At 42.1% G+C, this 14,022-nt stretch overlaps 1 protein-coding gene across 7 annotated transcripts in view; it reads left to right on the top strand.

Annotated features, from left to right (window-relative positions):
- The window catches only part of KLHL29 (kelch like family member 29), a 1,368,521-nt gene that overhangs the window by 669,526 nt on the left and 684,973 nt on the right, over positions 1 to 14,022 (top strand). For all 7 annotated transcript variants that reach the window (XM_063915305.1, XM_063915307.1, XM_063915304.1 and 4 more), the window contains one exon: positions 8,252 to 8,569. In XM_063915305.1, coding sequence (XP_063771375.1) covers positions 8,312 to 8,569 — 258 coding nt within the window. In that variant the 5' untranslated portion in view covers positions 8,252 to 8,311. The remainder of the gene's footprint in view (positions 1 to 8,251; positions 8,570 to 14,022) is intronic.

Here is a 14,022-nt window from a genome sequence, read left to right as displayed (position 1 = left end):
TTCCCTTACACATATGCCGCACATTGTTAATGCCCATAATGACACACATAATGTCCCTTACACATATGCCGCACATTATTAGTGCCCTTATACACTTAATGACACACATAGTGCCCCTTACACATATGTTACACATTATTTATTAATGCTCTTATACACATAATGACACATATAGTTCCTGGCGTGAGTCAACTGGCAGCTCTGCTAAAGTCGAGTGCCTATTTTTTATGAAAATGCATTGCTATGTGGCTAGGATGCACAAGCAGCTTCTGCTGATTCAAATGATATGTGGCATGCCTATATACTGTGTGCAACTGTGGCTGTATCTGCATATGAAATGCTACACACAGAATATAGGCATGCCACATATCATTTTAATCAGCAGAAGCTGCTTGTGCTCCTAGGCATACCAGATGCATTAGGCAATTGCCTAGTTTGCCTATGCCTAAGGCCGGCTCTGGGCGGAAATAATTAAATGGATACTGATGCAACACAGATCCCCATCAGTCAGAGAGAGCAGGTTTTTATCCCTACCATTGGATATAGAGAACAGTGCCAGGCAGGACTGCCACTGTCTTCCTTTTACATTCTGGTCTGTGCCCATCTTAATAAAGGAGTTATTTTGCCACCTTTCTGGCTTCTAAATGCATTTTGCAAAGTCAGAGGCAATGAGTTTCCATTAGCTATAGAGTTACACTGCAGCAAAACTGGTCTATCTCATAAAGTAGGACCTTAGGAATGCAGTTAGCTCTGAATATTGGCATTTTAGTTTAATTAACACATTACCATGTCTAAGTCCATTTGACATGATCTCCAGAGGTCAGATAGAGTTTTTAGGATTTAGAAGCATCTGCATAATGAGAATGAATCTGTGTCCAAAGCTTTTCTTCTTATGTCAGAAGGTCTTGATAGCCATTAGCAGGAAGCTCTTATTCACAGCGTTTATCAGGGAGATAGGCTATATACTTGAATCAGGAGGGATGGAATCTGCCATAATACAGGAATTATTAATATGAGTAGAATCATTGGTGGTGCTTGATGAATGTGCAATAATTTACTAAATACGCTCTCTCTACACTTCCATTGCCCCCCAAAACTCTGTCCTAAGAACCCATCCAATATTGTACTGTACACTACAATTCTAGGGATTCCCATATTTAACCTCTATACTATACTCTTTGTTACATGCACAGGGAAGATAGCCCAGCCTCATAATCCCGACAGCCATTAGCCTACAGGCAAAATACCAACATGGTCAATATATCGACATTCATTATGCAGACACGTTCAAAATGCCGACATAGTCAGAATACTGACATTTCAAATACCTACATTTGCTGCCACCAACAATCATTCCATGGTCACTGTAACTGAGATCACATTTTCTCTAACGTCCTAAGTGGATGCTGGGGACTCCGTCAGGACCATGGGGAATAGCGGCTCCGCAGGAGACAGGGCACAAAAATAAAGCTTTAGGATTAGGTGGTGTGTACTGGCTCCTCCCCCTATGACCCTCCTCCAAGCCTCAGTTAGGTTTTTGTGCCCGTCCGAGCAGGGTGCAATCTAGGTGGCTCTCTTAAAGAGCTGCTTAGAAAAGTTTTTTAGGTTTTTTATTTTCAGTGAGTCCTGCTGGCAACAGGCTCACTGCATCGAGGGACTTAGGGGAGAGAATTTCAACTCACCTGCGTGCAGGATGGATTGGATTCTTAGGCTACTGGACACCATTAGCTCCAGAGGGAGTCGGAACACAGGTCTCACCCTGGGGTTCGTCCCGGAGCCGCGCCGCCGACCCCCCTTACAGATGCTGAAGATTGAAGGTCCGGAAACAGGCGGCAGAAGGCTCTTCAGTCTTCATGAAGGTAGCGCACAGCACTGCAGCTGTGCGCCATTGTTGTCACACACTTCACACCAAGCGGTCACGGAGGGTGCAGGGCGCTGCTGGGGGCGCCCTGGGCAGCAATATTTTAATACCTTATGGCAAAAGAATACATCACATATAGCCATTAAGGCTATATGTATGTATTTAACCCATGCCAGTTATCTAAATCTACGGGAGGAAAGCCCGCCGAAATAGGGGGCGGGGCTTATTCTCCTCAGCACACAGCGCCATTTTCCTGCTCAGCTCCGCTGTGAGGAAGGCTCCCAGGACTCTCCCCTGCACTGCACTACAGAAACAGGGTAAAACAGAGAGGGGGGGCATTTTTTGGCGATATATTGTATATATTTAAGCTGCTATAAGGAACAACACTTATATAAGGTTGTTCCCATATATATTATAGCGCTTGGGTGTGTGCTGGCAAACTCTCCCTCTGTCTCCCCAAAGGGCTAGTGGGGTCCTGTCTTCGATAAGAGCATTCCCTGTGTGTCTGCTGTGTGTCGGTACGTGTGTGTCGACATGTATGAGGACGATGTTGGCGTGGAGGCAGAGCAATTGCCGATAATGGTGATGTCACCCCCCAGGGAGTCGACACCGGAATGGATGGCTTTGTTTATGGAATTACGTGATAATGTCAGCACATTACAAAAATCAGTTGACGACATGAGACGGCCGGCAAACCAGTTAGTACCTGCCCATGCGTCTCAGACACCGTCAGGGGCTGTAAAACGCCCTTTACCTCAGTCGGTCGACACAGACCCAGACACAGACACTGAATCTAGTGTCGACGGTGATGAAACAAACGTATTTTCAAGTAGGGCCACACGTTATATGATCACGGCAATGAAGGAGGCTTTGCATATCTCTGATACTGCAAGTACCACAAAAAGGGGTATTATGTGGGGGGTGAAAAAACTACCTGTAGTTTTTCCTGAATCAGAGGAATTAAATGATGTATGTGATGAAGCGTGGGTTAACCCAGATAGAAAAATGCTAATTTCAAAAAAGTTATTAGCATTATACCCTTTCCCGCCAGAGGTTAGGGCGCGCTGGGAAACACCCCCTAGGGTGGATAAGGCGCTCACACGCTTATCAAAACAAGTGGCGTTACCGTCTCCTGATACGGCCGCCCTCAAGGATCCAGCGGATAGGAGACTGGAAACTACCCTAAAAAGTATATACACACATACTGGTGTTATACTGCGACCAGCCATCGCCTCAGCCTGGATGTGCAGTGCTGGGGTCGTCTGGTTGGATTCCCTGACTGAAAATATTGATACCCTGGATAGGGACAGTATTTTATTGACTATAGAGCAATTAAAGGATGCTTTCCTTTATATGCGAGATGCGCAGAGAGATATTTGCACTCTGGCATCGAGAGTAAATGCGATGTCCATATCTGCCAGAAGGAGTTTATGGACGCGACAGTGGTCAGGTGATGCGGATTCCAAACGACATATGGAAGTATTGCCGTATAAAGGGGAGGAATTATTTGGCGTCGGTCTATCGGATCTGGTGGCCACGGCAACTGCCGGAAAATCCACTTTTTTACCTCAGACCCCCTCCCAACAGAAAAAGACACCGTCTTTTCAGCCGCAGTCCTTTCGGTCCTATAAGAACAAGCGGACAAAAGGACAGTCATATCTGCCTCGGGGCAGAGGAAGGGGTAAGAGAGGGCAGCAAGCAGCCCCTGCCCAGGAACAGAAGCCCTCCCAGGGTTCTGCAAAGCCCTCAGCATGACGCTGGGGCCTTACAAGCGGACTCAGGAGCGGTGGGGGGTCGACTCAAGAATTTCAGCGCACAGTGGGCTTGCTCACAGGTGGACCCCTGGATTCTGCAGGTAGTATCTCAGGGTTACAGGTTGGAATTCGAGAAGTCTCCCCCTCGCCGGTTCCTAAAGTCTGCTTTGCCAACGTCTCCCTCAGACAGGGCGACGGTATTGGAAGCCATTCACAAGCTGTTTTCTCAGCAGGTGATAGTCAAGGTACCCCTCCTACAACAGGGAAAGGGGTATTACTCCACGCTATTTGTGGTACCGAAGCCGGACGGCTCGGTAAGACCTATTCTAAATCTGAAATCTTTGAACCTGTACATACAAAAATTCAAGTTCAAGATGGAGTCACTCAGAGCAGTGATAGCGAATCTGGAAGAAGGGGACTTTATGGTGTCCCTGGACATAAAGGATGCTTACCTGCATGTCCCAATTTGCCCTTCACATCAAGGGTACCTCAGGTTCGTGGTGCAAAACTGTCATTATCAGTTTCAGACGCTGCCGTTTGGATTGTCCACGGCACCTCGGGTCTTTACCAAGGTAATGGCCGAAATGATGATCCTTCTACGAAGAAGAGGCGTATTAATTATCCCTTACTTGGACGATCTCCTGATAAGGGCAAGGTCCAGAGAACAGCTGGAAGACGGAGTAGCACTAACCCAACTAGTGCTGAAACAACACGGGTGGATTCTGAATTTTCCAAAATCTCAGTTGACCCCGACGACACGTCTGCTGTTCCTGGGAATGATTCTGGACACGGTTCAGAAAAAGGTGTTTCTTCCGGAGGAGAAAGCCAGGGAGTTATCCGAACTTGTCAGGAACCTCCTAAAACCAGGGACAGTGTCTGTGCATCAATGCACAAGAGTCCTGGGAAAGATGGTGGCTTCTTACGAAGCGATTCCATTCGGCAGATTCCACGCACGAACTTTTCAGTGGGATCTGCTGGACAAATGGTCCGGATCGCATCTGCAGATGCATCAGCGGATAACCTTATCGCCACGGACAAGGGTGTCTCTTCTGTGGTGGTTGCAGAGTGCTCATCTGTTAGAGGGCCGCAGATTCGGCATACAGGACTGGGTCCTGGTGACCACGGATGCCAGTCTGAGAGGCTGGGGAGCGGTCACACAAGGAAGAAACTTCCAGGGAGTATGGTCAAGCCTGGAGATGTCTCTTCACATAAATATACTGGAGCTAAGAGCGATTTACAATGCTCTAAGTCTGGCAAAACCCCTGCTTCAGGGTCAGCCGGTGTTGATCCAGTCGGACAACATCACGGCAGTCGCCCACGTAAACAGACAGAGCGGCACAAGAAGCAGGACAGCAATGGCAGAAGCTGCAAGGATTCTTCGCTGGGCGGAAGATCATGTGATAGCACTGTCAGCAGTATTCATTCTGGGAGTGGACAACTGGGAAGCAGACTTCCTCAGCAGACACGATCTACACCCGGGAGAGTGGGGACTTCATCCAGAAGTCTTCCACATGATTGTGAACCGTTGGGAAAAACCAATGGTGGATATGATGGCGTCCCGCCTCAACAAAAAACAGGACAGGTATTGCGCCAGGTCAAGAGATCCTCAGGCAATAGCTGTGGACGCTCTGATAACACCGTGGGTGTTCCAGTCAGTGTATGTGTTCCCTCCTCTGCCTCTCATACCAAAAGTACTGAGAATTATACGGCAAAAGGGAGTAAGAACGATACTAGTGGCTCCGGATTGGCCAAGAAGAACTTGGTACCCGGAACTTCAAGAGATGCTCACGGAGGATCCGTGGCCTCTACCTCTAAGACGGGACCTGCTTCAGCAGGGACCGTGTCTATTCCAAGACTTACCGCGGCTGCGTTTGACGGCATGGCGGTTGAACGCCGAATTCTAAAGGAAAAAGGCATTCCGGAAGAGGTCATTCCTACACTGGTAAAAGCCAGGAAGGAGGTGACTGCACAACATTATCACCGCATTTGGAGAAAATATGTTGCGTGGTGTGAGGCCAGGAAGGCCCCCACGGAGGAATTTCAACTGGGTCGATTCCTACATTTCCTGCAAACAGGATTGTCTATGGGCCTCAAATTGGGGTCCATTAAGGTTCAAATTTCGGCTCTGTCGATTTTCTTCCAGAAAGAATTGGCTTCAGTTCCTGAAGTCCAGACTTTTGTAAAAGGAGTACTACATATACAGCCCCCGGTTGTGCCCCCAGTGGCACCGTGGGATCTTAATGTAGTCTTGGATTTTCTAAAATCCCATTGGTTTGAGCCGCTCAAATCGGTGGAGCTGAAGTATCTTACATGGAAAGTAACCATGCTACTGGCCCTGGCTTCAGCCAGGAGAGTATCAGAATTGGCGGCTTTATCATATAAGAGCCCATATCTGATTTTCCATACGGACAGGGCAGAACTGCGGACGCGTCCTCATTTTCTGCCTAAGGTGGTGTCAGCGTTTCACCTGAACCAGCCTATTGTGATGCCTGCGGCTACTAACGAGTTGGAGGATTCCAAGTTGTTGGACGTGGTCCGGGCATTGAAAATATATATTTCAAGAACGGCGGGAGTCAGAAAGTCTGACTCACTGCTTATATTGTATGCACCCAACAAGATGGGTGCTCCTGCTTCTAAGCAGACGATTGCTCGTTGGATTTGTAGCACAATTCAACTTGCACATTCTGTGGCAGGCTTGCCACAACCTAAATCTGTCAAGGCCCATTCCACAAGGAAAGTGGGCTCATCCTGGGCGGCTGCCCGGGGAGTCTCGGCATTACAACTCTGCCGAGCTGCTACTTGGTCAGGGGCAAACACGTTTACAAAATTCTACAAATTTGATACCCTGGCTGAGGAGGACCTTGAGTTCTCTCATTCGGTGCTGCAGAGTCATCCGCACTCTCCCGCCCGTTTGGGAGCTTTGGTATAATCCCCATGGTCCTGACGGAGTCCCCAGCATCCACTTAGGACGTTAGAGAAAATAAGAATTTACTTACCGATAATTCTATTTCTCGTAGTCCGTAGTGGATGCTGGGCGCCCATCCCAAGTGCGGATTGTCTGCAATACTTGTACATAGTTATTGTTACAAAAAAATCGGGTTGTTATTTGTTGTGAGCCGTCTGTTCAGAGGCTCCTACGTTTGTCATACTGTTAACTGGGTTCAGATCACAAGTTATACGGTGTGATTGGTGTGGCTGGTATGAGTCTTACCCGGGGTTCAATATCCTTCCTTATTGTGTACGCTCGTCCGGGCACAGTATCCTAACTGAGGCTTGGAGGAGGGTCATAGGGGGAGGAGCCAGTACACACCACCTAATCCTAAAGCTTTATTTTTGTGCCCTGTCTCCTGCGGAGCCGCTATTCCCCATGGTCCTGACGGAGTCCCCAGCATCCACTACGGACTACGAGAAATAGAATTATCGGTAAGTAAATTCTTATTTTTTACCCTTTCTGTTATTTGGGCTGTACAACAACTGAACCTCTTTACCATATCCGGATGCTTTTATCCATTTTTATAATTGAGTTGCTGACACATAATTAGATATTTGCATTAAATAGCATAGTGTGTGTGTGTGTGTGTGTGTGTGTGTGTGTGTGTGTGTGTGGGTGTGGTATTTTCATGTCCTGCTTGTGATTAAGCTCAAATTTAAAGATTACTGATCCTTTTGATTAAGAAAAACATTATGCCATGTCCCACAATATTATGGGTGTCCATCTGCAATGTATAGTTGAAATTTCATTTTTCCATGAAAACATCATGGTAGCCCTTAATTATATTAATAAATGCAAATTAACAAATAAGTTCTCCATAAAGAATCTTTCCGTATTTTTTTCATTTGTAACATATAACAGATAAGAATCTGAACCTGAATCCTACATATTATGTATATTTTCCTCTCTATTTATTTTAAATACTGGTATATCTTACTGTAGATGGACGATATCTTGCTAATTAAGTGATGTGTTTTTTGTTTTTAGTTAAGTGTTCTGTTCCCTTTAATATACAGTCAATTCAATTTACGTTTTGTTTTTCTGTTGCAAATTAGTTAAACTAAACCAGATGCCTTGTTACACAATTAATTTTAAACGAATGTCACAGTGGCTGCAGAGGGTGATTAAGTATATACTGTAGTATACAGGCTGCTAATGACTACTTTACAGTGATAACAAAATAGAGCTACTGTATTATTGTATTAATGCACCGAATGCCCCTTCATTATATTAAGGAATACAATCCATTCAGTAATTGTATTTACCAAATTTAACCAGGCCCCTGTCACAGGCTCCTTTGTCTGCCGGCACAGCAAAGCGGTTAATCTAGTAGTTTACAATTTCATGATAAAAGACAGCCAAGTATAAATTGGTCTAGGATTTATTATTTTCTAAATGAAAACAGCATGAGCTGCTCGAAGTTCCTTTCTCAACTTTCTTTTTTTTTTTCTTTTTTCAAAGAATGAACTTTCATTTCTAATAATTACCCAGTTATACATTTGCGGAAATAAGTCTTTTTCCCCCCTCATTATACTCAGTTGGCTTGCTGAGATTTCACATCAATTATCATATAGAATTCACCTATAAATAATGTTTCTCGTTTAGCAGATCCGGGTATTTATAATATTCCTTTTAACATTTCAGGCACTCTTTGTAGAAGAAGAATAGAAGAGGGAGGCAGCTGCTCGCACAACACTCTGCAGAATGTCGCGGCATAGCCGGTTTGAGAGGGATTTCTGCGGCGGGTGGGAGAGATGGGAGTGGAGCCCTAATGGCAATCATATGAACACGAGTAATGTGAACAGTACGGTCAACGGTAATGGCAATAACAGGCCTGGACTGCTACCCTTGCCCATTGTACCGTCTCGTCTTCCTACACCAACGTCAACCACCTCTACAACAGTTGGCAGTGACGCTGTGACAAGCATCGCCAGCAACCCATCTGCAGCTTCTGCATCCAAAGTAAGAACGACTTTTATTGAATTACTGTGTGAGAATGTGTGTCTTGTCGATATTAGGGAAGCGGCGGACATTTTGAGGCCTAATCCTACGAATGAACCTGCAGTAACACAGAGCAACGCAAACTGACTTGTGTGCATTTATCCGAATGCAGGTGGCCTGTTCACATATAACCAGTAACTTTGTGGCCCTATGATGTCCCTTATTCATAGTCCTTTGGTAGACTGTATTTTCGTGAATATGTTTTTAAGCCCACAAAATGGCTTCCTCCACTTTTTGAAGTTGACAGGTGGCCTGGTAATTACGTTCAGCCTAGTTTGACCGTAAGGCTGGTTTGCCCTTCGCCAATGCAACAGCTTTCCTCTAAGGTTTTCCACAAACAGTATTTTAATTAATTCATCTTGAAAAATGACAAATATAATTTTACTATGGTATGAGTACGTCCATCTTGCTTTGTGGTTGCCTAAATCTTCTTCCAGTTGGGATCTCAACTTTTTCTACAAATTATATATATATATTTTTTTAGAAATCATAAAAAATTCTGTAGAGGTTAGCAGGTTGTGTTTGGTGAGTGGGAACTGGCTCGAAACAAAAAAAATTTGGAGGTAATGGACCAATCAAATCCTAGCTATCATTAATCTGGTACATTCTAGAAAATTATAGCTATATTGTGATTGGTTGCTATGAGCAACACCTTTTGCTTTTTATCAAAGTTACAATAAATCTACCACTTGATGTGGTTGAAAATCCAGTATTTTGGAGTGTCAGGTATTCTATTTTCTATGTGTGACAGGAAAGTCTATATACCACTGGCATTAGGGAGAAGACTCTCAATGCTTTCATGACAACGTGACTCAGACTTTAAGACCAAATAAATATGTAATGTAAATTAATTCAGTCTGAAAAGAAATTGACAATACAATAGGAGTGCGGCTGGTGGATTCAGAGATAAGATTAACAAATATCACTCAACTTGCGGTGTTCATTAAAAAGGAAATATAATTTGATCTCACAATAAAAACATACACATTTAATCCCCTATAAAAAATCAGATAAAATGTCCATCTATAATGCCACTCAATTGAAGCTTCTTTGGCTCAAACCAAATCATGCACAATTTTCTCATGCAGTTAATCAAATGTCCCAGATGATATAATACACTGGTCAACAATAATAAATATACCGATGATTCTCATTCGAAGTGCAAAATGCTCCTTATTTGCTTATTCCTTCACAGGTGCTGCTGTATAAATCCATATGCCAGTTCATTAAACCGCTATTCGTTTGGATATTAATCTCCAATGGCAACACAGTTCTTATAGCACTAATTATACCTGGGTCTCCACATCACAGTCTCTCTCCTCCTTGCCCACTTCTACTGGTCCTGCCAGTGTCTTACAGCATTGGTGGGAATGAAGGTATTGGTGATCTCCGTGGTCCCAGTCCTTTTAGTGTGGTCAGCAGTGTAATGGTTTATAACCTGCACAGCAGCACTCCATTGAGCACCTTGTGTAATGCGTTTCCCCGCCTCTGCTCTCAGCGGCTTCCTCAGACACATGTTGCGCCACGTGTTTATTTATAGCAGCCGGTTCCCGGCATTCTCGTTTACTTCCTAATATAGGTTGCGGTGGCCATCTTTAGCCTTACTTTCTTAAGCCCCTTTGTCATTCACATTATATCCAGTGGCCATTATAAATCACTAAAATTCCAGTGGCCATCTTTAATTGTGCTGTTCAAGCCTCATTATCATTAACATCGGATTCAATGAGCTTTATAAACATATCAAGGTAAATTCCATATTCCAAGCCTCATTATCATCCCATCGGACATCTATATCGACAGTAAATAATATTATTAAAACTCAGCAATTTCCCTATAACGATCACCGCCCATTTGTAGTTAATTGATTATCATACATATATATATACTATTTATTTCAATGTCATTCTCTACATTTTGTTTTATTTTATTTTATTTCATATAGTTCCACCAGCTTTTCACCTGTCACAATCAATTTCCACTATAAATATACATACAAGAAACTTCGCAATATGTTATTCCTATATTATTTATCTTTCTTCTTTCTAATCCACATACAGTTTTAACTCCTTCATACCACAATTAATCAGAGATAAGACCGACTATGAAAAGGGGGAAGTACACACATTTAATTGAAAATGGAGGTAGTATAGGAATCCAGAGGAGGGCTGTTCAAGGAGAATCAAGGGGGATATGAGATGGAGGACCAAAGAAGGTAGGTCTAGGGTTCCCCATCATGATAGGAAAGAAGGAGAGTGAAATAGAGAGTATTGTATCCGCCTTAATAGCCGAAGGGAGGAAGAACCTATATCCACTAGAAATAGATTGAATCATTGAGTTTTGAGCACTCTCCAAGATTAAATCTCCACACAACTAGGAGGGATATAGGTGATAAACCGAATGAAAAATATGAAAGTCTGCTACAGAGAAATACAGTAAACCAAGAGAAAGGAATTTTTTAGGGGAGAACCACAAATTTCAAAATAATCCGAGCAGAAATGGGGAGGAGAGAAATTGGTCCTCAGGCACAACTGAAATGCAAAGGGATCTTTAATTTATCAAGATAAATCCTCACTAAGGAGGAAGAAAGACTCTTAGAACATGGCTTAAATTTTGCCCCAGCTTCAAAACCCAATTTGTTTGAATTGTTTATTGATTTAAATAAATATGTGAGGACTTTAAGTAGAAAAAGATATTTCAATATGAAGACTCTGAAGTCTAAGGGAGAGACAGGGACCCCTGTCGTCCTTAATGATGACGATGAATTCATGGTAGAAATGCTTGAAGAATTAGCACTAGAATCCATACAAGAAGCCGCCCCAATTAAGCTATTTGATAGTGAGGAAAGTACACACAAAAAAATTAAGTTTAAAACAAGATCAGAATTTTATCCCCTACAGTATACGGGTCCGTATATTGAGAGCTTTTATAAGGCTACCTTGGAAGGGTTTAGAGAAATGTGTACTAAACTAGATCATACACCAATTAAAGATAACCTTAGAAAAGGTGAGTGATGTGCACTTAAAAATGTTATAATTTACTATGAAGCAGACTGACAAGGGGGAAGGGTTGTGTTAATGGACACTACTTACTACTTGGAGGAATCATATAGACAATTGGAGATTGAGGAATTCTATAAGAAACTGTTATGTAACCCAACAAATATTTTTCAAGGAAAACTAAAATGTATGTTGGACGAAGCAATGGCGGCGGGTGCGATATCAAGGGAAACACATAATTTTCTTTATACTTTACATCCTATAATTCCCGCTTTTTACTTTTTACCAAAAGTGCATAAGTCTATGGAAGCCCCCCTGGGAGACCCATTATCTCAGGGGTGCGCTCCCTGACTAATAATTTGTCATTTTTTTGTCGATAGTTATTTACAGAAATATGTTAAAGACTTACAATCTTACATAAAGGACACCACTCACTTTTTTTTTTTAAATAATAGTTTTTATTGAATTTTACGAATAGCATCCATAACAAAAGAATAAAAAAAGATAACAATATAGTAGACATAACAACTGCAGTACAATTCTTCAAAAATAAAAGGGGGTGGAGAGCCAAACATGTCCATCTGTACCTCATATATCATAATCAAGTACATCACAGTAACCCAAATTGCACTCCAAAGTAAATATTTGTTAGGACATATTCTGATAGCCTTGAAGGCGTCCATAGCCCTGCTCTGGAAATCAGTGAAGATTCCAGACATTATAACCATTAAAACTAAAATTCACAAACACCATATCTTTGAGATAACTGGTAGCTTATTTTCCCCGTCCAGCTCTCTTATTTCTAATAAATGGCTCAAATGGTCTGATTATGTAAAAAGACGCGATTCACCATTCACTTTTTAAATTTAATTAAGGACATTCAATGGAAACGGGAATACAAATTTATAACGTGTGATGTAGAATCTCTATTCTAATATAGATCACGAAATAGGGATTAGATTAGTGGGACACTATCTAAGAGAAGATTCAACAATAACAGAAGTTACCAAAGAATTTATTATTCAATTGATTAGATTTATTTTATATCATAATTATTTTTCTTTTAGCACTCAGTTTTATTTGCAGACGAAGGGCACAGCCATGGGGACCAGGTTCGCGCCGAGTTTTGCCAACCTCTTTATGGGCCATTTTAAGGAGCGACACATTTGGAATAGCGGACTCGGCACGGGTCTGGTCCTTTACGGACAGTTTATTGATGATTTATTCTTTATTTCAGAAGAGGATTTATGTTCTGCACAATCTTTTGTTGATAGTTTGAATCAAAATGATTTTGGGATTAAAATTACTTGTACAATCAGTGATTCGGAAGTGACTTTTCTCGATATCGCACTCACCGCCAAGGTCAATGATACCATCAAAACAGAAACTTTCATAAAGAAGGTACATCAAAATCGCTACCTAAACTGTGTAAGTAGTCATTACAAGGTGTGGAGGGATAACATGCCAAAGGGCCAGTTCCTTCAAGTAAAAAGGAACTGTTCTTCTAATAAGTCATTTTCCAAACAGGCAAATGATATTTATCTAGCCTTTATAGAACAGGGATATCCGGATCATATTTTACGAAGGGCATTAGCAGAAGTAACTAACCTACAGAGAGATGATATTTTAAAGGGGACAGTGAAACAACAGAAATCACGGAGAGGAGAACAATTGGGTAATAGAGATAGGACAAAGATATAACATGGGTTTTAGGAAAATTAAGAAAATTAGATGATTTTCTTAATAGTACGGCAAAATTGTCAGATAGTGTAATTTTTAGAAAATCTGAAAATCTGAAATTGAAGTTAACTTCAAGTTTATTTAAAAAGAAAACAAAAAAATTAGGCGGGTATGACATGGTTGCCTCAAAAACCAAGAGGGTTTCACAAATGTGGTAAAATAACTTGTAATACATGTAAGTGTGCAGAAAAGAAAATTATCAGTTTTGAATAATTTGTGACAAAAGAAGAATACAACAATTTATTAATTGCAGATCCACATTCACAGTGTATGTTTTACACTATGGGTGTGGCATGCAATATGTGGGGAGAACGACCAGAACCCTCAACTGCAGGTTTATGGAACATAAGAGAAATATTGAAAAGAAAATTAATAATAATATGTTATACAGACATATTGCAGAATGCCAAAATGGAAATATGAAAATTAAAATTATAGGCGTTGAACAAGTTGAATTAAACTGGAGAGGGGGGGGGGGGTATCGGTTTAATAAACTTTGTAAACGGGAAGCATATTGGATCTTTTGTTTAAGAACCATGACCCCTTTGGATTGAACGATACCATAGAGTTGAATCATTTGTAATTTATCACCTGATAGAATATTGAGTATTGGGGACGAGGGAGGTCGGTGGAGTTAGGTTGTAGGAAGGAGGGAAGGTAACAATAAGGGGAGGTAAG

The sequence above is a fragment of the Pseudophryne corroboree genome, chromosome 4 (genome assembly GCF_028390025.1).
Source record: "Pseudophryne corroboree isolate aPseCor3 chromosome 4, aPseCor3.hap2, whole genome shotgun sequence".
NCBI lineage: Eukaryota > Metazoa > Chordata > Amphibia > Anura > Myobatrachidae > Pseudophryne > Pseudophryne corroboree.
The sequence above is the reverse complement of the archived record's forward strand: the minus strand, read 5'-3'. Positions and strand labels throughout refer to the sequence as shown.